Below are 27,511 nucleotides of genomic sequence, written 5' to 3'. Positions count from 1 at the left end.
AACCTCCTTTCAGGGAGTTGTAGAGAGCGATAAGGTCTCTCCTGAGCCTCCTCTTCTCTAGACTAAACAACACCAGCTCCCTCAGCTGAAGAGAAAGAAATGTTTCAATTTCTTTTAATGCTGGATACAGGAGTCATTTGAATGCAGATTGTGGTACTGAAATTTTACCTGACAGCTCACTGATTAGGACACCTTCCCGATACTAGCGATTTGCTGGACGTGGGACATAGTATTCTTTAAAATTGGGTTTCAGCCCAAATTGCATCGAGACTAGAAATATCCTGGAATTACCTAACATAAGTTACAACAAGAGATTTGTCTTCCAAAACAAAATAGGCTCCTGGGACACTGGGATGGTAAAAATAGTCAAGTCGGTAAAAGACAGTAAGATACTAAAAGACAGTAAAACTGATTCAGGCTCAGTGAACCTTAAACTCTGGTTTTCCCCCACACTTACAGCATCCCACTGCTAACAACATTTAAGGTTCCAGGAGAAACCTTTTAGTAGCTGTAAGCTGCCTGGATTTAGTGCAAATCTGCTAATGTAACATGGTGGTCCCACGTCCCACTCTGGCTCCCTACCTAGCCCTAAGTCAACCTCTGTAAGCTGAATCTTGGTTACATAAGAATATATTTAAAAATATATCTGAGACAATACCCCCCAAAAGTATGGTTTGCTTTTTTTGTATTAGGTAGCTGAATTTGGAAGTTATCATTCTCGGTAACTTCACTGTAGTCATAATAGCTGGCATCTAAAATTGCCATTTCAGTTAAAATACAAATACTTGATCTGATACCAGATCAAACTTGAATTTTAGGCATAAACCAAGATAACTTTTCAGTTTTTCATTAGAAGATGCTGAAAATTTCCAGGCGTGGGTAGAACTGTATGGTGAATGGAGTACTTCATTGCTTTATGCACATGCATTTTCAGCTTTTTAAAATGTGGTGTCTATTAGTGGCATTAAAAATAGTACTTTCTATAACACTTTTTTTCCTTTTTCTCCATGGAAATAGAGAGGAAAGCAACCTTTTTTGCTTTTTTATATTATTGCACTACTAAGCTTGAGCACTCCAACACACTGTTCCTCCATGCTAAAACAGTCATATGCGTAGCACCATTCAAATCTTTCATGACACCAAAAAGATCATGTTACTATTAAACTTCTAGATTAGTCAGTCAGGTTTCCAGGGATTCTGGCACTTGCTATTTTGCAAAACTGGGGAAATAGGACACATGAACAGGTGACCTTTTCTTCCCTCAATCCCAGAGATACAGAATCACTACCCTAGTATAACTCCTTCCCACAGTTGTTTCCACACCCTGGCCGCCCCAGTCAGCACATCTTCTCCACTGTTTTTCTGGGGAAAAAAAAGAGTGCTGCTAGCTGAAAGGAGTGAAGCAGGCATGTAGTCCACCTCCTGCTCCTCACTTTTCCCAGCGTTAGGGAGGAGGATGCTCTCCCACTGTCCTTTCTGCTGCGCTCAGGAGAAGGAGGTGGCAATGGCAGAACCTGGGTGAGAGACGCAGAGTAGGTCTGGGCTGGACCAAGTAGGGAAACTCAAAAATTGTAGCATATCTTACATATTGTTCAGCATCACCTCCACTGAAGGCAGAATCACTGTTCCACGCTATCTCCATGCTTTGAAATCCTCCTGCAATAGCTATGGGACTATAAATGTTTCCACCTTACCCTCCTGTGGCAGTCAGCAGGTGAGTAGTGGGGTCCCCACATCTGGGAGGGGATGTAGTGAAAGGTAAACCTTTATCTGTGGGGAAGGTTCCTGGTATCAGAGGGAGCACTTCTGGGGAATGAGTGTAAATATTGAGTAAGCACAAGCAGACCTCTGCGTCAGTGTGTAGCTAGACAAAAGATCAGTAGTTTCACTCGTTTCTTGGCCCTTGGAACAGGACTATTTTAAAAAGATCCAACCTGATCCCTTATAATATATTTAAGGCAATTCCACTGTAGCATGCTTGAGCTAAAAGAAAACATACTCCTAGTTATGTCAACAGGAAAGACATTTGCTTTCCAACTAGTCTGTCCTTCTACCTCAGCAATGTTTAAAAATCGATTGATGGCAGAATCATAGTGTTTTGAAAAAATGTCACCAAAAAATAACAAACACATAGTCTCAGTAACAAGAAATAAAAAGCAATCCACAAAACAATTAAACTTTATAGAAGCCCTAAATGCTGCAGCTAGCATGGCCTTTTTTAACTTCCCTTGTGTGCCAGATATACATGTGCTTAGTAAATATCAGTAAAATAAACACAAATGCTGTGCAAAGAACTGACAAATGGAGGGAAAATATGTCAATCTCTAACCAGATCTACAATTAAACATATAAAAAGCATGAGCAATTTATGTGATTTTCCTTGGATTCAAACATTTTTGTATATCCTAGCTACTGTCGGTTCTATAGACTTGATTCACAATGTAACCATCAAAACGTAAAATTCAAGCTGGTGATGTTGTAAAAGAAGAGACAATTAAAAAGTCAGTGGTAAAACTGAAATGTGTATAAAACTACTAGGAAAGCAGCAAGACACCGAATTTGCTTAGATTTGAAATGTTTTCCCCAGTGCAAAACCAAAGCAAATGCTTTGGTGTGGTTTGGAAGCTCAACCTGTTTAATTTCAAAATTCATATAACTGTCCCCCTTTTGCTCTCCAAAAGGCAAGAAGTGGTTTACTGCCCACACTAGGCGTTTAATTCCACTACCTCTATGTACTGTAAGTAACACTACTCTCTCGAAAGGTCCTAATTAATGTAAACAAAGTTCTTGGCAGAATAAAGCACTGCCTAAAATAAAGGCTCAAGGATGAGGCTTTAGCACAGCAGCTACATGGATTTTAAATAAAAACATTTTACAACTGAATTTCTTTTTTTCTCTTTCCCTTTACAGCATCATCATCCTGCATTTCACAGTCCAACAGCAAGACAGTGGACCAGGAGAACAGCTACTAAAGTAAAAGAACTAGAAAACACCGAGGATGCTAGCTAACTTAAAGAGCTCTTTGTGTTCTTTATAAACTGATGTTAGTTCTATAAAATTGACTACCAGTATGTTAAAAAAAATAAAAATTACCATTTCACATCACATTGTTTGCTTTGTATATACAGAAGCAATGATTTATTTTCTTCTTCATGTGTGTTAACAGCCATACTGCGTCAAACCAGAGGTCCATACAACCCATTATTTTTTCTACAACAGTACTAGTAGCAGATGTTTACAAAAAAGTATGAAGAACAGAGCAAATAGTGACTCTTTCCCCAGCATACCCTCTTAGCTTCTAGCAATCAATGGCTTTCCTGAGCAATCTCTTCCTCAGCCAGAGACTGCACACAGCCATTGTGTTTAATAATGAATTTGTCTAGCCCATTTTTGAACCCATTTATAATTTTGGCTTCACACCATCTTGGAGGCAATGAGGTCCATGATGTAATTATGTGCTGTGTGAAAAATATTTCCTTTTGTTCACTTTAAACCTGCCGCTTAATAGCTTTGTTGGGTGCCCCCGATTCCCTATATTATAAGGAATAATGAATAATTGTTGTTAGCATTGCAGAAGTAATACTGATCTCTGGCACAGCTCAGAATATCCTAAGGGGGTATTACAGCAGCCCGGAATGAGTGATACTTCACTATCCTGGAAACAAGGTAGAGACTTGGTACTGGAGCCGATAACGTGGCTCTGTGCCACTTTAAGGATTTCCTTACTCATAGAATCTTTACATAGTTTATTATGCCAACCCTACAGAAGCTGCGTACAGCAGTGTTACACAGAGCATAAAAGCTGGAGTTGAAGTATGAGTGAGCAAATGAGCAAAACTACAAACTGAAAATGCAGAGTTTTACTGTAGTTATTTGTCCAACTTGACCAGAGACACCAATGACAAACAGAAACAGGCACAGATAAGAATCAAGGCTAAGTGAACAAGAGCTCAGCTGATATCACAGCCTAATGCAGAGGACAATGTTCTGAAATACTCTTCAAGCAAACAATACAATAAAGCATTCTGGCAATGAATAATGGTTGACAGCACTTGGAAGGGCAATACTGGTGTCACAAAAGACTGAAGAACTGTTGTATGCAGTCTCTCTCAAGATTAAAAAGCACATGTCTCAACTTGACAGTCATGCTTAGATTCAGAGGAACTTGGAAGGACACGAAAATCTAAAAAGAGCTTTGCACTACAAACTTTTCCCACCTATTTAAGTCACCTAATTTCTTTCCTAACTATTCATGTGGGGTTGGAGGTGGCTGCTCTTACTGTTCTTTCCTGAGTAGAGGATACAAGATCTGACCTACCTTTTTAACATTTGTTATGTCATATTGGAATTTTGTTGCTTTGCCATCATTCTTGTTAAGGAAAAGCACGGAGATTGCTCACGTGTAGGCATTTATTGTAAACAACCTGAATGGTAATATTTTCTCACATCAAAACTCTAAGCTCTGTGATACAGCCAAGTACTTAAGCATCAAAGGCAAAGTATTCCTGTTGCCTTCTCCCAGACTAATCACACACTAAAACTTTATGCTTACTTCAGGAACCAATACTGCACTGCATGGAAGCTTCCACCATCCCAGAGCAAGCACTAGGAGGCATTCTATTCAGAAGGGAATCCTGTTGCTGTTTGGGTAGGACAGAGACAAAAATCTACAATTTTGCTAAAAAGAGCTTATACCCCCTTTACTGAAGGCTACCTTTGTTAGCAGAAGGCAGCCACAGCTATGTCTGCTTCAGAACAGCCCCAGCCTGTGCATCAAGGAAGGTCCTTACCTCTTTTATCTCCCTTTGGTGTGTGGTGCAATGGTGGAGATAGCCTGTCTCTTAAAGACTCAGACCTCTCTCTTGTAGACTTAAGAGCTTCTTTTCTGTTATATATTAAGAGCAGTTATTATTGTGCAGGCAAGCACCTTAAAGCTAGACGGGTAATAACCGAGCTCAGCTGGTAGATGCATTTTAACCTTACATAAACACATGCTATCTATTTTTTCCACAGACCAAAGCAGAGCAGGGGAAGAAACTGCACAATTTTGGTGGACAGATACCATTACATGAACATGTCTGAACTATTATGTGTCTGACGCTCCTGGTGTTGCTTCCATTTAAGTGAATGGTAAAATGTAGAACAGGAAAGAATGTATATTACAAGCAACTTTAAAACAGTCCATTACATCCCTTTAAAACCAACTAGACTTTAACACATGCTTAAGGTCTTCCCTGCCTTGGACTCCAAATCATGCTGTAAACCTAAACCTTTCAGCTTTTGTGTGGTTTTGTGGTGAGTGACTCCGGTCTGCTGTTTCTGTCTTGTGAAGAAATGTCAATATTATGAATTTTCATCAGTCCTGAACTGAGCTGCAAACCCAGTAACTCCAATAATTTTACATGGTTGATGCTGCCATCATGTAATTTCTGAAATACTGACTCTCACTGACAGTATTTCGCAAGTCCCTGAAGCCAGTCTGCTTTTCCTTCTGTCCACCTCCTGGGCTGCTTTTTGTGCACGGGTACTCCAGTCTTCCCATCAGCTTTGGCCTGGGGGACAATTTTATCCCACAGTTGCCCTGCTCATCTTTGTCTCTGCCTGACCAAGATGCCTGCATCTTCTCATGGCTGTTTGGCAGGCAATGTCCTCTTCACCTCTCGGATGACTTGCTGAGGACCCAGGGCTGCCTAACTGCTAATAAGATGGATGCAGAGCCAAGCAGTTGGAGAACAGCAGTAGCCCCACAAGAGTGTAGGCAGTGGCATCACTGAGACCACGCATGATGTGTAACTGGGGGAGCAGCTATCACACTGAGACAGAGGCGATGGCAGGAAACCAGCAGGAGAGAAAGGAGGCCTGCCAACCCCCTTATCTGCCCAACTACGGCCCGCCAGATTTTCAGTGGACTTAACATTTCCCACAGAATCTTTTGGGCCCATCAAATCAGTATGTTGTAACAAAAAAATCATTCCTGCTAGAAAATGCTGATCATCTGTTCCATTGACAGGACAATTACTAAAGCACTACAGGAAACGTGTAAGAAGAAGTCGTCTTGTATTCCAGTCAGAAAACTTCTTAAAAGATTCACTGAGCCACAGCCTACACAAGAATACAAATTTTCATTACCTGAAAAATTTATAATGGCTATTTTAACTTACTTGAAACAAATGCATCATAGAAAATAATGCATATTTTAGGTATGCTGTGAATAAACTGCTGCTAAATGAAAACTCCTAATAGCTAAATTATGCTAATCTGGTTTGAAAAGTGTTCCTCTCACTTTACAAACAGCCAATAATAATGCTCTGGTCATGAAACCAGCAATGGACTAAAATGCCTAATTATTTGTAGTGAATAAATACAATCCATAGAAAACACATAGGGTGTATATATAATTAATAAAGAATAGATTCTAATTGAATTTAACATCATTTGCATAATTTAAAATGGAATAACTACTTGACTGATTTTTTATGTTTTTTTAAAGGGCACTAATAAAATATGAAGGAGGTAAAGAGGCTTATATGAGGAGGAAGTAATAAATAGTATCTTGAACATTAAAGCACAATATATTATTCTGTGCACATAAATTGGACCAATTCATTTTTGCAGGTGCAATGGGAAAAGTATAGTACATCAGCAGTTTTCAAAAGTAAATAATATGTTAACTGAAGAAGGGATTACGAATTCTGATCAAATATTCAGTGTCTTATTTGAATAATTAATAAGTCAATCAGGTGCAAATATGCAGCATATAGCCTGCAATGTTTCAAAAACTTTTCTTTCTTTCAAATCATACTTTCACTAGCATTTAGAAAGTTTAACCTATCGCCTTATCGCTGCGAGCATTAAAGCCATTCTTGTGGATTTCCCTCTGGAAACTCGCGTTATGAATGAAATTAAGTTCCGTGGCCTCATTTAGTTTCCTACTGTGGTGTTCAATAGCCCAGAATGATGCACAGATTGGCTAAATCTGAAACTAAACCCTAATTTCAAAAAGCGCAGAGAGAGCATAGATTTGATACCAGCAAAAGCACAGTAGCAAGATCACTCAGCAAAAATGATTTGCCTAACAGACAACCAGAGAAAAATATACTCTGAGAAGTCTGCTTAGTACAGTTTGACTGTTTCTCAACCTGTGGCTGCCAAAGGGGAGGAAGACAAGACAGGCTGGACAATAATGGTGCAAGAGATTTCACATGCTAAAATAGTGATGTGTGAGTGTTGGTTATTAAAAGAATAAGCAAGTACCTGTGTGTACAGCCAAACGCGAGGAAGCAGTAAGATGGAAAAGGTTAATTCTTCCCATTAAAATTATATAAGCCCTGTGTTACTTACTTGGACTTATCAGATATGGATACTAGATATCCAAAGAACTGCTCGGTGCCAAGTTGACAACAATCAGTGAAACTTGGAAGCTATTTCTTTTATTGCTCCAATTTGACATTGCACATGCCCACAAATCTTTCCAGAATAAATTGAGAAAGATTTTGCAATGCCTTCAGACAATAAAAAAATCATAGAATCATAGAATCATAGAATCATTTAGGTTGGAAAAGACCTCTAAGATCATCGAGTCCAACCGTCAACCCAACACCACCATGTCCACTAAACCATGTCCCTAAGCGCCTCATCTACACGTCTTTTAAATACCTCCAGGGATGGGGACTCCACCACTTCCCTGGGCAGCCTGGTCCAATGTTTAACCACTCTTTCAGTCAAGAAATTTTTCCTTACATCCAATCTAAACCTCCCCTGGCACAACTTGAGGCCATTTCCTCTCGTCCTGTCGCTTGTTACTTGGGAGAAGAGACCGACACCCACCTCGCTACAACCTCCTTTCAGGTAGTTGTAGAGAGTGATGAGGTCTCCCCTCAGCCTCCTTTTCTCCAGGCTAAACAACCCCAGTTCCCTCAGCCCCTCCTCAGAAGACTTGTTCTCCAGACCCCTCACCAGCCTCGTTGCCCTTCTCTGGACACGCTCCAGCACCTCAACGTCCTTCTTGTAGTGAGGGGCCCAAAACTGAACACAGTAGTCGAGGTGCGGCCTCACCAGTGCCGAGTACAGGGGCACGATCACTTCCCTACTCCTGCTGGCCACACTATTTCTGATACAGGCCAGGATGCCATTGGCCTTCTTGGCCGCCTGGGCACACTGCCGGCTCATGTTCAGCCGGCTGTCGACCAGCACCCCCAGGTCCTTTTCCGACAGGCAGCTTTCCAGCCACTCTTCCCCAAGCCTGTAGCGCTGCATGGGGTTGTTGTGGCCAAAGTGCAGGACCCGGCACTTGGCCTTGTTGAACCTCATACAGTTGGCCTGGGCCCATCGATCCAGCCTGTCCAGGTCCCTCTGCAGAGCCTTCCTACCCTCGAGCAGATCAACACTCCCACCCAACTTGGTGTTGCCTGCAAACTTACTGAGGGTGCACTCAATCCCCTCATCCAGATCATCAATAAAGATATTGAACAAGACCGGCCCCAGTACTGAGCCCTGGGGAACACCGCTCGTGACCGGCCGCCAACTGGATTTGACTCCATTCACCACAACTCTCTGGGCCCGGCCGTCCAGCCAGTTTTCTACCCAGCGCAGAGTACACCTGTCTAAGCCGTGAGCCGCCAGCTTCTCGAGGAGAATGCTGTGGGAGACGGTGTCAAAGGCCTTACTGAAGTCCAGGTAGACCACATCCACAGCCTTTCCCTCATCCCCTAGGCGGGTCACCTGGTCATAGAAGGAGATTAGGTTGGTCAGGCAGGACCTGCCTTTCATGAATCCGTGCTGGCTGGGCCTGATCCCCTGGTTGTCCCGCACATGCCTTGTGAGCGCCCTCAAGATGAGCCGCTCCATAATCTTCCCCGGCACCGAGGTCAGGCTGACAGGCCTGTAGTTCCCCGGATCCTCCTTCCGGCCCTTCTTGTAGATGGGTGTCACATTGGCAAGCCTCCAGTCTTCCGGGACCTCCCCCGTTAACCAGGACCGCTGATAAATGATGGAGAGTGGCTTGGCGAGCACCTCCGCCAGCTCCCTCAGCACTCTTGGGTGGATCCCATCCGGCCCCATAGACTTGTGAGCATCCAGGTGGCGTAGCAGGTCATTGACTGCTTCCTCTTGGATTTTGGGGGGTTCATCCTGCTCGCCGTCCCTGTCTTCCAGCTCAGGGGGCCGAGTACCCTGAGGATAACTGGTCTGCCTTTTAAAGACTGAGGCAAAGAAGGCATTGAGTACCTCAGCCTTTTCCTCATTCTCGGTGACAATGTTCCCTCCTGCATCCAATAAAGGATGGAGATTCTCCTTGGCTCTCTTCTTGTCATTAATATATTTGTAAAAACTTTTTTTGTTGTCTTTAACAACAGTGGCCAGATTGCGTTCTAGCTGGGCTTTTGCCTTTCTCATTTCTTCTCTGCACGACCTAACGAGATCCCTGTACTCTTCTTGAGTCGCCTGCCCCTTCTTCCACAAGTGCTAAACTCTCCTTTTTTTCCTGAGTCCCAGCAAGAGCTCCCCGTTCAGCCAGGCCGGTCGTCTTCCCCGCCCGTTCTTCTTATGGCGTACAGGGACAGCCTGCTCCTGCGCCTTTAAGACTTCCTTCTTGAAGATCATCCAGCCTTCCTGGACCCCTTTGCCCTTCAGGACCGTCTCCCACGGGACTCTCTCAACCAGCGTCCTGAACAGGCCAAAGTCCGCCCTCCGGAAGTCCATGGTTGCGGTTTTGCTGCCCCCCCTCCTTACTTCACCAAGAAGCGAGAATTCTATCATTTCATGGTCGCTAAGCCCAAGACGGCCTCCGACCACCACATCTCCCACCAGTCCTTCTCTGTTTGTAAACAGCAGGTCGAGCGAGGCACCTCCCCTGGTAGGCTCACTTACCAGCTGCGTCAGGAAGTTGTCTTCCACACACTCCAGGAACCTCCTAGACTGCTTCCTCTCTGCCGTGTTGTATTTCCAGCAGACATCCGGGAAGTTGAAGTCCCCCACGAGAACAAGGGCTAGCGATTGAGAGACTTCTGCCAGCCGCTTATAGAACGCTTCATCCGCCCCTTCATCCTGGTTGGGTGGTCTATAACAGACTCCCAGCAGGATATCTGCCTCGTTGGCCTTCCCCCTCATCCTTACCCATAAACACTCAACCGTACCATCATCACAATCGTTGAGCTCTATACAATCGAAACACTCCCTAACATACAGGGCCACCCCACCGCCTCTCCTTCCTCGCCTGTCCCTTCTGAAGAGTCTATAGCCATCCATTGCAGCACTCCAGTCATGAGAGTCACCCCACCATGTTTCTGTGATGGCGACTAAGTCATATCTCTCCCGCTGCACAATGGCTTCCAGCTCCTCCTGCTTGCCGCCCATGCTGCGTGCATTGGTGTATATGCACTTGAGCTGGGCTATCGATTTCGCCCCCGGCATCGGCACGCCACCCCTCGGCTCATCTCTAGCGAGCCTGGTTTTATCCCCTTCCCCCTTCGAACCTAGTTTAAAGCCCTCTCAATGAGCCCTGCCAATTCATGAGCCATGATCCTTTTTCCCCTGTGAGACAGCTGAACTCCGTCTGTCACCAGCAGGCCCGGTGCCACGTAAACCTCCCCATGATGATCCTAAACGATGGAGTCATAGGTCAGGAAAAGGGGAGCAAAATTAAAACAAGTTTTGAAAGACTGCTGTGGCAGCTGGACCCAAGATGGGAAAAAACCCACAGCTTTCTAAAGCAGATTGAAACTTTATTGCCATGGGATAATGAAGGACAAGAAGCATATCCATGAAACTGCATGCAACAGCTAAAATGATTCTATTTTAAATGCTTAAGTAGACTCACTCATTAAGGATCAGGAATAACATCAGAAGTGCTTATCATGCTTTACATTACTTTTTGATTTTCAGTCCAGCTATGCTGAAATATGAAATGAATGTCTGCTAAATATCTGAACACGGAAAAGACTCCCAGGGCATCTTCAGGACCATGAGAATTGACAGGTTACAGCCCATTTTTTATTGCTGATGATAGATTTTTTATTCATTCATATGTTTGCCACCACATACACCAGGACTACCAGACTCAGTAGAGGCAGAGAACCATTAAAATAGCTGCCAGAGCTCCTACCTAAGAACAACCTGCATTCAGTTTATCCGTCCAATTGATCAGCTTAAGCATCTATATCTCACGACTTTTGAGTGGACCAACACTTTTCTAAGTGGATCAATACCACCAGTCTCTGTTTTAACTGCTTAGAGGGATACAATGGTCACGAAAGATGCACTTAAAAGCTACCAGGCTTTCCATAGGACACAGTCTAAACTTTACATACAAGACTGAGTCTGGTAGACTCACATGGAGAAAAACACTGGGCTGAATTAGGCATCCTTGTTCTTGTTGGCCATCCTTGCTGCCTGAGATCATGTACAGTTCAGACTGTTCAGGCTACTAAGAAGAAAACAGGAGGTTCACACCCAAGTAAATCACAGACTCATCAGTACCAAAAATAGCTGTGTCACAGCATGAGCAAACAGCTGCCTACACCCCACTGAGAGTAATCCTAAGGATATTGGAAGCATTCTAGTCTATACACTTCTGCAATTTTTTTATTCAGACAGATGAAACCCCAAAGCCCTTCTAATGAAGCCACGACCTGCCTAAATCTATAATCTGTGGTAAGAATAAATTCTAATTAAACCTGCTTAAATAAAAACAAATTAGAAAGCTGTTTCTGCATATACATGCACTTCTATTTAAATTGGAGGAGAAGGCATTTAGGAAGAGTGGGAGAAGGAAACTGAGATTTACAAAGTCCTGGGACACCTTGATCACTGGGCAGTTAGCCACACTGCAGCATAGGGCAGTGTCATGTGAATGATATTGTGTACTGTGACAGCACTTCTCATACATTTGAAATCTGTTAAGAACAGAAATTCACAGCTATTAAGGATAGGTTCAGAGTCGCATAAAACTGGCTGACACACCAACAGACGTTCAGCAAACTAAGTGTCTCTCCTCTGAACCAGAAAAACCGCAAACAAACTCCTATTAACTGCCATCCAGCTAAAATTGTTGGCAACTGATTCTTGCTGATCAACAACTGGAATTGACCCATTCTGCTACGAGACTTATTAAAGAATTAAAGGGATATTGCATGCACTGGGAAGTTGTCACTAATAACATAGGCTATTTACTAGCAAATGTAGTTTCTGATTTGGGATGACTGTATTTCAATAATTTGGAATTGATCTGGAGTACCTTAGGATTTCTGAACCAAAACATGCTTCGTGGACATGGCAGCTGCTCATTTTTACTATTGCTTTTGACCTCCCTAGATATGATCTCCCCAGTGCTGAGGCTTCCAGTGTCCAAGAGCCTGGGATAAACCCAAGCAGGAACAAGTTACCTGGAATTCATGGAAGGCTGCTGCATATCCCATGGCAATCTGAAGAAACTGGGTTTTTCTGAACACAGTCCTTTGATAAAGGAGAAATACCTGCCCCACATAAAGGACCTTTATATCACCATTAGTTGTGGTTATCCTTCACTGTGCATGGGAGAGAACACTTACATTGTCTATAATCAGACCACTGCAACTTTCCAGTATTAAAGATTGAAGATTCAACTGGGCATTCAGGTGATTGTTCTGAGCCACATCTAAACAGATGAAACTTCACAAAAAATAATAGCAATGATCTCTACAGATTAATATTTCCAACAATTTTCCACACTGTTTTCACAGGACAAATTCCCACTATTTTACATCTGTTTCTATTTCTGTTACGTTTACAATCTCTAATGAGTTTTCTCCTTATTACAAAAATAGAAAGAGAGACAAACAGTTACCTTCTCTCAGTTCTGGAGGATGCAGATGTAGTCCTTCGTGTATTTACACTGTGGACTAATGCTCCCATTCCCACCCAATGTTCCAGAGTCTTTCTGCTTTCTTTGTAATTTGTGTCTTGTGGGATAGAAAATAACCTGCACTGATTGTGGTATTGACTGCCTCAGCTGGTGCTGCAGACTATCAAATAAAATCAGAGAAAAAGGCACGATAAAAATGTACAGGTTGGAGGTAAGACAGGCCAGTTGCAGTCACAAGGAACTCATGCAGAAAAAGCAGCACCAGCTGGGTCCTGCCAGTAGCTATATCAACATAACATCAACAAAATACTTATTTTTCCTACTATTTTCAAGATTTCAGAACAGGGTCCCAGAAGCACAGGGCTTAGAAGTGTCATGTGGCAGCAAATTTGTCTTCCAGCTGGAACCAAAGAGAAAGAAAAGCTGCAACTTGAGGACTGGGTTGGAGTGTCAGGGTTCTAGTCTGTTATGCCTTTGCATGACAGCAGAAAATGGAAACTATATCAGACTTCTGTCCTAGGTCAGACATTTGTCTAACAGTGGTCTGGAGAAACCAAAACCTTAAGCGGGCACCTCCGGGTTAAACTTCCTCTGTGAAAAATTTCCTACTTGCCTGTAATACTTTCTGCCCCCAAAACCGAGGTTCTGTATTTCTGCTGGTTTTAGAGAAGTTTTTTCCTATTTTGTTTCTTAAAACCAGTTTCTATTTACCCCAGATAATTCACTGGCCAGTAGTACACTGTGTGAAAACCTTTGTTTTTCTTGACTATCAGCACATCTACCTGCCTATCTTCTGAAGTTCCAGTTCAATTCATATATTGCTATGAAGATAGGATTTCTTTCATACCACCAATTATTCTCAACACTCACCCTCCAAATCCTCTTCGAATTATCCATTTTTTTATTATCACCTTTGACCACAGTCCCCCAAGGTATAACTGAACAGCGACTGTGAGCAGATAACCTATTTTAAAATACTTCTACCAATCTATAATAGGTGCTAAGAAGTGCTAAACCAAAATGAATTGTTCAACATACATTAGATAACATATTTCATGTTCCTGACCTTGACAGGCCCTCTGAGCCTGTATCCTCATAGGTATCCATCTATTTAACTGCGGTGATTTAGAGATTAATACAGCTACATTGGTGCAACCCCTCGGAGTGGAGACCATGCAGCATAAAAGGGGCATAATCAGTACAGTTTATCTTGACAGTATATAACTTCACTGTATTAGGAATAGCATTGGTTTAACGATATTAGTATAAAATCATTTCCTGACTGAAACAGTTAACTGCCACAAAACCTTGAGAAAGGATGTGTGCGACAGGAGGGGAGGAGAGGGAAGACAAGAGAGACAGTGTGGGGAAAGGCCTTAAAGTTAAAGCTACATGGAGGAACCTTTTTTTAAACTCTGTTATTAACACAGTCCTGTTAGCGACAGTAAGTGAGGCTGATCTGAGCAGGATACCCTGTGCAAATCCTGGCTTTTCAAAGGAAACTCTGGGTTTGAGATAATGGGAGCTCAGAACTCCCTGTCATGGAACATAATGTGAAATTGATTTTGCAAGGCTTTATCTACACAAAGTTGCACTGGTTTAATTAAAGGTGTGGTTTTAAATCAATTCTGTTAAACCAGTCTAAGCTCCTGTGTGGACACTCTGAAATCGATTTGAAACCGTCTTATGTCAACTAACCTTAATTTGGCAAAGAACCAATTTACACTGAACAGGCACCAATTTTTGCTGATTCAAAAATAGGGTGAAAAATAAATCTTATTTAAAATTATACGATTTTGATGAACTTTTCTGTTTTTGCCCTAGCTACGCCAAACTATGCTGGCCTCCAGTAGCCTAGTCCATCTGTTTAGGAAGGATATGAACTCGCTTCTTTGCATCTATGTGCTTATGGCCTTTTGACAGATACACGTCCTTGCAAAAGGATAGAGCGTAAAGCACTGTGAAACTAGTGAGTCTAAAACCGAAAGGTGGCAGGCGTAAGGAAAAAGAAGTGATGAATTGTAGAGACCACTTTCATCCTCCTTTTCTATCTGTTTTGTTTTGTAATGCAGAATGGAGATAAGCAATGAGCCTCCTTCGTGATCAGTAAAAGCTCTCTCATGCTGTAGAACTGGGGAGCAGCTTAACTAACCTACAAGTGTAGGGGTGCATGTGAAATCAGGCCAATGTTATCCTGTCAGTCTAACATTGCTGGAAGCAAGCCAAAATCTCTCCTTTCTTAAGGGTCTGGCAGGGGATAAAAAGGATTTTAAAGATCTACTGCAGACTAGCTGTGTGGAAATTTCCCCAAGTTTAAGGATTTCTGTGCAATCCCTTCCAATCATTCACACTCCACTAGGCCGCAAATGAAGGTCTGCATTTGAGCCCACAGCTTACAGAAACCTACCCACGTTATTTCCGCACCTGAGAAACACATGGGAAAATGGGCAGTGAACTTGTTACCGACGTGCCGCTAAGGACATGTCTGTCTTTGCTCTCATTCTACAGACACAAAATCAGAAGCTGCACCGCTACATCCAAGAGCCAGGGCCTGATCCTGTTCTAGGGAACAGGAGCCTTCGCACATGCCATCACAGGAACAGGGCCAGGCTGTGGGATGTTTCCCTGCTGATATTCAACCAAAGCCTCTCAGTGATGAGAGCCAAAGTATCTCAGCTCCTCCCAGAAGGAGAACAAAAGGGTGCAATCCTGCAAAGTACAGTGTTCCCCCGAGCCCCTGCATATTGGGAGCTAAAGATACACAGTATCTCAAGTGGGTAATCCTAACGCAGAGTTGAGCAGCGAGTGACTTAAGTACCAGCCTGCCATTGCCTAAAGATGATTTTTCAACCTTTGTGTCAGTTATGTTACTCCAAAAACTCATGCATGAAGCCAACAGGACTTAAAACTACACAGATGTGCTTAGATTGTGAACTATAGCCCTAATTATTGAGAACAGTGGCCCTAATTATTAAGTTTTATTTTAAAGCACTATGCATGACAGTAAGTGCTCTGTACCCTTGCACTCCTCTGAAGTGCTGCTAGCGGGTAATGTGCTACTTTACTTCTGTTCAGTTCAACAGATTTATTTTCAGAGTGAATCCTGCGTGAATTTCTCCTGGATCAAACTCTTTCCCTGGTGAGACTATATAATCCTGCTGTCTTGTTAGAGCAAAAATCATCTATGAGACTTCATTCAAAACAAATCCCCTGCCAAACTATTTCTTCCTTTTCGTTTGGACAGTTATCCTTCTGATAATTTATAAGGAAAAAAATATTTCATTGTCTAGATCAACCTTGTAAAGAGGACAGTATCAGTCTGACAGCAGCATAAGAGATTCGCAATCTTAGCAGTGCTAGAATATATTGGGCAGTTTTTCATTGCCTATGGAGGAAAAACAGCAATACTGCAGTAGTTCAATGGAAAAAACCCCTCAAAGATATAGCTAGTTATGGTTCATTCTGACTATCAACAATTTCCATACATAAAGAGGACTTTTTCACACGCAGCTGCAGTATTTTAAGTCCCCATTCCCTGCCACTATTAATAAACTGTACTCTAATGTATTGCACCTACTGGCATTAGTCATGACTACACCTGCTGTCTGTAATGGGATGCCATTCATCAGCTTGGTAAGCTCAAAATTAAGTGATTTTCCTGGACACTGTTTCTCAGCAGCATCATTTGATCTGCTGTAGTTAAAAAGCCATGTCATTGGTTGCATTATAAATTCCATTTTACAGTCTTCTTTTTTTTAATAAATTAATTGTAGCTTTCCTCTAGGCTTAATGCTGGTATGAAAGGTTTTGGCTGATGAGCAAATCTTTTCCAAAGACAAGAATTTTCAATTCTATCATTTTTAAATAACAGTGGCATAAAAAACCTCACAGGAACAAACTTGTTTAAGTCAGCTACACAAATGAAAGTTGACAAGTAATAAGCTCCATCTAGGAATGAATTGTTTTCTACATTTTAGAGGAAAAAATGTCATCAGTGACTTTGGAAGTGGCCTGAAGCATGGGCTTTGGAAGTCTAATACTACAAATACCAGTTTAAACAATTACATATTTAAGTAGTTGTTATAACATGGAGTTGGCATGACAAAGCACAAACTTCAAAAAAACACCATCTCTTGTAAAATGCAAGCAGTGAGCACACTTGTAAAAACTCAGCAATGTACTAGTAATTGTATTAGTCATCCTGAAAGACCTGCAACAGTGAATACATTAGTTTCTATGTTTCATAGAATCATAGAATCGTTTTGGTTGGAAAAGACCTTTAAGATCATCAAGTCCAACCGTTAACCTAGCACTGCCAAGGCCACCACTATACCATGTCCCTAAGCACCACATCTACACGTCTTTTAAATACCTCCAGGGATGGGGACTCCACCACTTCCCTGGGCAGCCTGGTCCAACGCTCGATGACCCTTTCGGTGAAGAAATTTTTCCTCATGTCCAATCTAAACCTCCCCTGGCACAACTTGAGGCCATTTCCTCTCGTCCTATCGCTAGTTACTTGGGAGAAGAGACCAACACCCACCTCGCTACAACCTCCTTTCAGGGAGTTGTAGAGAGCGATAAGATCTCTCCTGAGCCTCCTCTTCTCCAGGCTAAACAGGCCCAGTTCCCTCAGCCCCTCCTCAGAAGACTTGTTCTCCAGACCCCTCACCAGCCTTGTTGCCCTTCTCTGGACACACTCCAGCACCTCAACGTCCTTCTTGTAGCGAGGGGCCCAAAACTGAACACAGTAGTCGAGGTGTGGCCTCACCACTGCCGAGTACAGGGGCACGATCACTTCCCTACTCCTGCTGGCCACACTATTTCTGATACAGGCCAGGATGCCATTGGCCTTCTTGGCCGCCTGGGCACACTGCCGGCTCATGTTCAGCCGGCTGTCGACCAGCACCCCCAGGTCCTTTTCTGACAGGCAGCTTTCCAGCCACTCTTCCCCAAGCCTGTAGCGCTGCATGGGGTTGTTGTAACCCAAGTGCAGGACCTGGCAGTTAGCCTTGTTGACCCTCAGACAATTGGCCTGGGCCCATCGATCCAGCCTGTCCAGATCCTTCTGCAGAGCCTTCCTACCCTCGAGCAGATCAACACTCCTGCACAACTTGGTGTTGCCTGCAAACTTACTGAGGGTGCACTTGATCACTTCATCCAGACCGTTGATAAAGATACTAAACAGAACTGGCCCCAATACTGAGCCCTGGGGAACACCACTTGTGACCGGCCACCAACTGGATTTAACTGCATTCACCACAACTCTCTGGGCCTGGCCATCCAGCCAGGTTTTTACCCAGTGAAGAGTACACCCGCCCAAGCCATGAGCAGCCAGTTTCTCCAGGAGAATGCTGTGGGAAACAGTGTCAAAGGCTTTACTAGGTCCAGGTAGACAACATCCACAGCCTTTCCCTCATCCACTAAGCAGGTCACCTTGTCATAGAAGGAGATCAGGTTGGTCAAGCAGGACCTGCCTTTTGTAAACCCATGCTGACTGTGCCTGATCACCTGGTTGTCCCGTACATGCCGTGTGATGGCACTCAAGATGATCTGCTCCATAACCTTCCCCGGCACTGAGGTCAGACTGACAGGCCTGTATTTCCCCAGATCCTCCTTCTGGCCCTTCTTGTAGATGGGCATCACATTTTCTAGCCTCCAGTCAACTGGGACTTCGCCGGTTAGCCAGCACTGCTGATAAATGACGGAAAGTGGCTTGGTGAGTGCTTCCGCCAGCCCCCTTGATACCCTGAGGCGCCAGATCCCATCCGGCCCCACAGACTTAGACTTGTGTGTGTCTAAAACTTAAGCATGGTATATTGAGCCTCTAGGGCAGTGCACACTTGTGCATGCCCAAAAGAGAAATTGTTGCTTGCCCTACAGGGTGGAAGTAATTTAAATGACTTTTGCTGGTTTTCCTCCTCCCTTCTCTTTCTATCAGACGAAAGAATGAGAAGGGATCTTTTTCTTTGCTGGCTTCTACTTTGAGAAGACGGAGTTAAAATTGACTCTGTATCATTCTGCTTCTCACTGGCTATGTCAGAGTCACATCACAGTAAGACCCATTTACACCTGTTCCTCTGATTTCTCACATTCTAGTTTCCAAGGAAAGGAAATTTAGTACTGTGTATTGGGTTGGAGATGCAGTGCAATTTGGACAGGTTCCTCAACTGGACAAATGGATGGGACAGGTTCCTCAACAGGACAAATGGACACTACCACATACAGAGGCAGATACAGGCTCTGTCACGTGTAGCCGGCTCCTGGAAATGGATGGGCTGCTGGTGGTTATTATTTGCTTTCTAGACCACATGGCAGGGAACATTATTTTTTTTTAAATCCGATCACATCATCTTGGATTATAGTCCATATAATGTATTAAAAGTTAACAGAGTATTTCAGAGGTGACAGCTTCAAGTTTGCCTACAGTCAGACCCCACAAGTTCTTACGCAGTGCATCTTCCTACCTGATCAATCAAAATTATCACACAAATTCTCATACACTCCTAGGACAATTTTGACAATTTATAGTCCAACGCTGTGGATCAATCTTATGTATTTTTCCTCTGTGAAGTAATATATTTATGCTACTTGTTTTTTGGGTTCAAATCCACTGAATTGTAATCTCGTGGGAAATTACTCGGTGTAGGCATCTTATCAACCCATATTAGAGTGTTCCTGTATGTGAGAATCATTCACAAGAATAAACTCCTTAAAATCTGAGCTAAAAGGCAGAGAAAAGTGGACAAAGGACATTCATTTTTACACCCTGTCCTGGTTTTGGCTGGGATAGAGTTTTCTTCCTAGTAGCTGGTATAGTGCTGTGTTTTGGATTTAGGATGAGAATAATGTTGATTGATAACACACTGATGTTTTAGTTGCTGCTGAGCAGTGCTTACACTAAGTCAAGGACTTTTCAGCTCCTCATACTGCCTTGCCAGAGAGTAGGCTGGGGGTGCACAAGAAGCTGGGAGGGGACACAACCAGGACAGCTGACCTAAACTTGGCCAAAGGGATATTCCATATCATATGACATCATGCTGAACAAAAAGACTGGGGAGAGTTGGCTGGGGTGGCACGGCCGCTGCTTGGGAACTGGCTGGGCATCGGTCAGCAGGTGGTGAGCAACTGCATTATGCATCACTTGCTTTGTATATTCTTTTATCATTATTATTATTATGTTCCCTTCCTTTTCTGTCCTATTAAATCGTCTTTATCTCAACAAGTTTTACCTTTTTTCCGATTCTCTCCCCCATCCCACTGGAAGTAGTGAGCGAATGGCTGTGTGGTGTTTAGCTGCCTGCCAGGTTAAACCACAACACACTCTAACAATTAAAATATCAGACCTAAGCAGGTTTTAAAGATTTTAAATCCTCCCTGTGAGGGAGGATTTGAGACCCTCAGACAAGGAACTCAGGCTGATAAGTCTCTGTTCATTCAAATATATGATTTGGATGAGGAGTGGTGCGTTCTTGAGACCCTCAGCAAAACTAAGCTTTTGAAGTCAGGCATAATACTACCCTTAATTCTGGGCATGAGAGCAAGTTCTGCTTGTTTTTTGCTTTTTTCACTTAGCATCTGAGTCATCTCACAAGGAAGACAGGAGCTGCAGTGCAATGTGCTGCATTACTATAGCATTTGCCAGGATGTAGTGGTCATGACATTTAAAACTAAGATGATAACAGGGAGGAACAGGTCACTCTAGCATGAAATGAAGAAACAGAAGTTGAATCAAAAAAAAAGGGAAAAAAGAGAGACACTAAGTTCATATGAAAAATAATGACGATTAGAGAGAGCCTCCAGCTAGTAGGAAGCGGTTCAGGCACCACAGAATAAGTTTTATAGCCCTGCGGGCCTCTCCAAAGATTTGCGCACTTCCTCTCAATGATGAATACTATTATTCCAAGAAATACCACTTGTAGAACTTGATTCCTAAGCTAATATCGTGTTACAGGATAACTGTGATTAGACAATCTGTGATGTAGAACTTTGGAAAAAAGCTGTATTCTTCAAGAGTAAAAGAAAAATATGACAAATTCTGGGAGAACGCTAGTGGACCTGTTTTTTTGAATATACAGCTTTATGCAATTAGAATTAGGCAGAGATTTCCAAGAAAGGTTTTTATGTCTCACTCCTGATCCTGGCTAGTTACAATCAGAAAATTTGCTCACTGTGGAGATGATCCTTTCCATTCAATATCTTCCCCCACACAGCAGCTGGCTTACTTGGTTGAGTAATTATTTCTCCTGTTCTATGGTACAGGTAGCAGACAGATAAAGCCAACAGTGCAGAAGACATAATAATCAGATCATTAGACCTGACACTTACTTCATACTCCTCTTTGAATCCATAGCCTTCTGCACACTTCATTTGGGTGATGTGCTGTAGCAAGTCAGCTACACGGATGGCTGGATGAAGCTGTCCGGTCTGGTAGGGCACATCCACTGGATCTCGCTTCTTGTAGGTATGGGATTGGACCAGGCTGCTTGTGTCACTGACCATCGTATGGGTTTCATCTAGAAAAAGAGTATCTCATAATGTACTGGCTCATTTTCACTTACTAATAGAAATATAAATTACACAGATTTCTAGAGGAATGGCAGAAATCTGACACCATCAGTATTGCTTCTGTCTGTGAAGGCTACATCAAAAGAACAGTAAATCCATGGAGCAGTTTACACAGGGAAATTGCAAGACTGATTGGAATGAGGCAAAGTCCATGGTTCTACAATGGAAGCATTGCAGAGCAGTCCGAACTCTAATATTGTTTTAAATATCACTAGCTGATTACAAACCGGTTTTAAATTAGGCATTTGGTTCTAAACTGCATAGAAGTTTCATTCTGAAACTTCAACAAGTCCCATGGAATGAAATTGGACTTGTATTCTTCTTAGATTACTGAGGTGCTATATTTTACACTGCAAATTTAGAGCAAATGTTTGGAGTGAGCAAAATAAAAAGATGCACAAAATGGCTTATGGTTTCATCAAGCTAGGACTGCAATGGAAATGTAAATCTGATACAACATTTGGAGATGAACTACGAGAGGACAAATGCAAAGGATCATCTGATCAGGAAAAATGTCTTGACTGGCTGCTGAACATGCTTTAGGACCACAGTATATCATGAGCCATCACATTAGGCATGGAATGTTATATGTCAACTGACATGCAAGCCAACAAACAGGAGAACCCAGTGGGCTGGTTAAAATTTTTATGAGACACATACTCTCCCAACCCTCCACATCTCTTCCATGGGGCAAATGGGCAACTTACCATTGATTGGCACTTTTAAGAAGATACATATCAGGAGAAAAAAAGAGGAGAAGAAAAAGGAAACAGGGCATAAGCAACAGTACTGCATTAATAATTACAGGTAATTTTATGTTTGTAATTTAGTCCTTACAGAGTGATTTCCTAAATGAGTCAGATTCTGATCTCAGTTTCGCAGTATAAATTAAATGTACTGAAACCAAGGTATCTTACTGTGAGTCAATTCACACAGATGCAACTGAGATCAAAACTTATACTTAGCAGTAAATAGACAGATGTGAAAGTGCACTCTACCTAAGGAAGCAATATGACTTTCTTCCTATTTAGATGGAATTTTAAAAATTTGTTCAAACTTGACAAGAGAAAAAAACCAACCCAAATTCTAAGGTCCAAGTATTGTCATAAATATTTTTTCTGTTTATCCAAATAATAATTTTACATATCTCAAAGAGTTTTTGACTTTTAACTGAAATTGTAAATGTGGTGCTTTGACTTATGCAAACTACTCCTCACTGGCTGCACACTAAACATAGCAAGGGATTTATTAAAATACTGTATTTATTAAAAAATTATTACTTTGTAAAATATGTTCTATGAAAGGGAAGCATTAAAATAATATTTCCACATTCATAAGTTAGATATATTATAGCAGAAAGTTCCACAAATACTCTGGATGAAAAGGTCCCAGGTACACACCAAAAATACTACTACGCCTCATTAAAGGTGAGATTCTGGTCTTAGTTATACCATTGAAAATTGATGTTAAAGCCACAAAGCTCAACGAATCATATTTCAAGGATGATTTTAGGTTCTCTCAATTCACACTGATACTAAGACACATAAAATCTGGTCCTCAGCAAACATACAGTCAATATGAACTGTGCATTTAAACCTAAACCAAAAATAACAGAGAAAAATTTATGGGTATGAGTATGGGCATTTCACTACTTTTCCTGCCAGTTTGCTAACCTGTTCTAATGCAGAGGAAAAGGATTCATCTTTTAGTCATAAAATTTGACAACTTTTGTCTAATGTGTGATAAAATTGTACTGCAAAGCACCTTGGGATGCATGGCATGAAGCGTGGTATACAAGTGTAGGTACAGTATGTTGCTGTTGAAATGGCACCTGAAAACTACAAGGTGGCTAAGACACAAAAGACAAAAAAAGTGTAGGAAGTTGATCATGAGTTTTTGGGTGGCTTATTTCAATTTTAGAAACAGGTTAGAAAACTTGGGGTTTTTTTTTTCAAACTACAGAATTCCTTGTAACACAGACTGTTAGTAACTAAGATGAAGGCAAAGTCATCAGATAACAGGGTCTTGTGCTATGAAAGCAGCAGTTTAATCCTTATGAATCTCTTTCCTGTGAGCTCCTTTGTTTTAGACTAGTTTTCCTCTCTCCGTTTCTTTATCTCTTATAGCTGCATTAATACTATTTTTCTCTGGGAGCGATCTTTTAAGTTGTTTTAAATAAAGTGCTTTCAATCCTTGGTTTATATGGTACATTAGGAGCCAAGTGTATTATAGTTCTTTGCTTTGCCTTTGAGCACTGTAGCATGAGCATTTCAGGCATAACAGTCCACTGTTTTTCAAAGGGTGAGCTCCTCCAGATGCAGTGTTCATATGCAACGGGAAGTTTGTCCAGCTTAAATACTCCTACAGCTGCAGTTGTTTGACTCTCCACTTACTCATTCCCATAGAGCTGTACAACACATTATATAATATATTTATTCACTAGTTATATGGACTCACGGCATGGAAGGTATCTGGGAACCTAGCCCAATATCTTTTCTGGGCTGAGACTCTTTTCTTTCTCCAATTTCAGAAATATGCACATCGCTGATACTAGACAAACATGACCTACACTCAGGGTCAGCAACTATAAATTTAGCCACTGTTATGTAAAGTGTTTTTTTTAATCTCAGGCTTTCACTTAGGTTATTAGGCTAAGCATGAAGGTTTTCCCTCAAATATAAGAAAATTTCCTCATACCTGAAACTGAGAAGTCAGACTGTTGCCTTTTGCATCATTTAAAGAGTTCACCACTAATTATCAGTCTTTTTTTTTTTTTTCAATTGGCTAAGAAGTTCCTAATTTGCATGAATAGTCCAAAGATCTTGCTGTACATAAATTTGGAAATGGTAAGTGTGTTGTGGCCTTTCTAGCAGATTTTGAAAACTAAACTCAACCATTCACCAGACCTGTACCCTTCCCAGGAGGTCACACCGAAAAGTTCATTTAGTTCTAACTACAGCCTTGACCCTGCAGTCTAACAACTTCTTTGGACACTGGAAGACAGCAAGAGCAGGTATTAGCTGCAATTAAAACCCAGCATTTTTTGTTAATAGCTATATTCCTCTGCCGACTCAAGCATAGCTAATTTGATTTACCCCAGATAAAACACTTCCTATACAGACAGTCATAAACACATTTTGGGTGAGAGACCTGGTCTGAATGGAACACCACTTATAAAAGGGTACTAAATTTTTAACACGTAAGGTTACAAAAATATTCATTTTCCACAGTGAAATAACTGGAAGATTTTCTGAGATAAGTAAGCACAGGTTGCTGTAGAAGACCATAAAATACATATCTAGCTAATTCAAGATTTTACAGACTTCGTAAAAGCAAAGAATTTTTTTTCCCAGTGTATGTTTGTCTGATATCTGAATTACTTGCTTAGAGATTATTTATTGGGGGGAAAAAAGCTAAAAAGTAATTTTACCACCATTATTATATAGCAAAGGATCACAAAAAAAGTCAGAGAAACGATTAACTAAAACTAATAATCCAGATAGGAAATCTCAAAGTTTTTCTCCTGATAATAGTACTTTTCTCCTTGCCCACCCACAAGGTCAGAAAGAACATCTACTGGATGAAGCGTTGAATGAATGCTAAAGCACACAAAAAAATCTAACATCTCAGGCAGTTAAAAGGCACTGCAAATTTCATTTGCATGCAGATTATTACATTGTTACAGTCACTACCGTTACCTTCTCCCAGATTTACATAATGTATAAAAACGCACAAGTTCCTTCTCCAAGTTATCACACTGAAATGCAGTGCACTAAATATTCTTTCACAATAACAAATGAATTCAAGATTACCTTCCTAAACTTCTACTTCTCACATGTTTCACTCTACTTCTACTGAAGCCTGTTTAACTTACAGTTTAAGGGCAGGAATGAGTCAAAGGGTCTTATATTTTTACAGTGATTTGAAGAAAAATGAGGAGAAAGAAAAATATTTGTTGTAAAAATATAAATCATTGTAAAAAGAGTAAATAGATAGGCTTAACATTGGAGTTTGAATTCTTGCTTGTGTTATATTTTGACTTATTATTTAAAAAAAATCTTCCTGTTTAGTTTAAAGTTAGTATGGGAAGGAGGTGTAAATGAATACAAGCCATAAAGTGGTTAGAGTTACTTACGCATTGAAAATGCAATAGCGCCTCATGCTTATTGTTTTATCACTGTGCAGAAACCTCTCTCTTTTTGACATTGGACAATAGCAAGTTTTCCTAAATTCCCAGCGGAAGTGTTTTACACTTTAACTGTATGTTTTTAACCTACAGTTCCACTTATTTCATTCCTGTGACACCTGATGCATAATAAACTATATACTCTAAGTGTCATGTTATCATTTTGCTGTTCAAAATACCATCTCTCCTCTGAAACTTCACTTTGACAAGCATGTCAGAAACTGTGGGGTATTGTGAGAAGAAATGATAGCTGGTGGATGGCCAAAACTGTATTTTGTCTGATTTTCTGTATCATGAATAGTCTAATTAGGAAAAAATGTTTTTTTTTAAGAAGTGACATCTTAACGGAAAAAAATGAGGGGAAGTATTTCAATTGCTGCGATAATCAAATTCTTTTGTGTCACTCCAAATACATGCATAAACATTTCCTCGCAAATCCACTTGTTAAAATTATTTCTCTCTTTTCTCCCCTGACTTGCACTATGACGGTAGTAATCAAGCCTGATAACTGTCCTTAGCATTTTCAGTGTAGCCAAGCCTACCACCCCTCCCTTCAGCATAAAACTCTAGCTTTTTGCATTGTCTGTACCCCGAGAACTGTGACTTTCTAAATTACTTCAGCAATAAACTTTGATAAAGGGAAATGTTCTCACCTAAAATTGCAGTTGGCACAAATGGATCTGTCATACATCATAAGCAGGTCAATGCAGAAAAGGTAAAAAGAGAGAGAACAGTAAATGATTGATAAATGTTCCCGAGTTTTCTTTCAGAAAGCTACTGTAAGCAACCAGTAAGTTGCTTACATATGTATTAAATTTCTATGGCAAGGAGTATAACATCATAATTATGTATGCTTTTATTACGAAAAGGTCTATATAGGGTAGAAACCAGGAAAAAATCAGTTACCTGGGTAATAAGAATTAGGCACTGTTGTGCTCAGTGTGTTAGTTTTCATTGTAAATGAAGATGGTGAAGATACAGCTGCAAAGAGAAACAAAGCTGGTTAGAGACAGCGAAGTGATACGTGGCTATTTAAGCTGAGCGATGCAGCGTATGTGATTTGACTTCGTTTAGAGTCCATCCTGTTGTGTTTGCTGCACTGGAATCAGGACCTAGGGAAAACCAGGTGTGACTAGTGAATAAAATAGCTCATTGAATTTGATCAATTCTCTAAAAAGAAATGCCATCAGAGAAAGCATTTTGATCGGTGATGACAAATATACTTCTTAAATCACAAGGTTAGACTGAATACTGATGCTTGAATAAAGACATCACAACGACAACAGGCGTTTTTGACAGAAGCTTTGATCGTTAGTAAGTTTACTTAATAATACTATAAATACTGTATGCAAATATTCTACTATAGTTCATTTTTTCCTCTCCTTTTTTTTGATTTGTTCAGACAGGTGGATAATGTGTACACAGATACTATCATGCCCTGAATATTACTCTTTATTTAACAATGGTTTTCAGGGAGTGATACCTAGACCATTGTTCACATTGGTATTTAGTCATTTAACCATTTGTAAAACCTATGGGAAAGCCCAATGCAGCAAATTAAGTTCAGTTAGTTCCCTGGTATACAAAGATCGTGTGAATTACCGTTGTAAGCACAGATACATTCAACAGGTGGGAGTTAATCACAATATTTTACAGAATGTTCAGCCAAAGAGTCATTAAAGGCTTTTAAGCAAAGCTCATTGCAAATTCAGCCTTAGTTGCTTGTCTAAACAGCTCAAATTCAGTTGGATCAGTGAATGCAAGCACGTTCTGGATACCTATATACAGACTAACAGGAATTTGTGAAACAAAAGTAGAATTGAGGAAGACAGGAGCTTCTGGATGAGAAGGAGTGAGATTACTCCTGCTGGCTTTCATGCATCTTTTTTTCGGTTGATCTTCTAGGGCATACAGTTGCC

The 27,511-nt window shown here is 41.3% G+C and overlaps 1 protein-coding gene across 10 annotated transcripts in view; it reads right to left on the bottom strand.

Moving 5' to 3' along the window:
- The window catches only part of PTPRM (protein tyrosine phosphatase receptor type M), a 492,832-nt gene that overhangs the window by 75,676 nt on the left and 389,645 nt on the right, over positions 1-27,511 (bottom strand). For 4 of the 10 annotated variants that reach the window (XM_076329941.1, XM_076329943.1, XM_076329945.1 and 1 more), the window contains 3 exons: positions 26,499-26,573; positions 26,246-26,272; positions 21,167-21,354 (listed from right to left, as the gene is read on the bottom strand). In XM_076329941.1, coding sequence (XP_076186056.1) covers positions 21,167-21,354; positions 26,246-26,272; positions 26,499-26,573 — 290 coding nt within the window. The remainder of the gene's footprint in view (positions 1-21,166; positions 21,355-26,245; positions 26,273-26,498; positions 26,574-27,511) is intronic. The other 6 variants (XM_076329942.1, XM_076329944.1, XM_076329950.1 and 3 more) reach the window with 3 other exon arrangements.

The sequence above is a fragment of the Aptenodytes patagonicus genome, chromosome 2 (genome assembly GCF_965638725.1).
Source record: "Aptenodytes patagonicus chromosome 2, bAptPat1.pri.cur, whole genome shotgun sequence".
Lineage (NCBI taxonomy): Eukaryota > Metazoa > Chordata > Aves > Sphenisciformes > Spheniscidae > Aptenodytes > Aptenodytes patagonicus.
The sequence above is the reverse complement of the archived record's forward strand: the minus strand, read 5'-3'. Positions and strand labels throughout refer to the sequence as shown.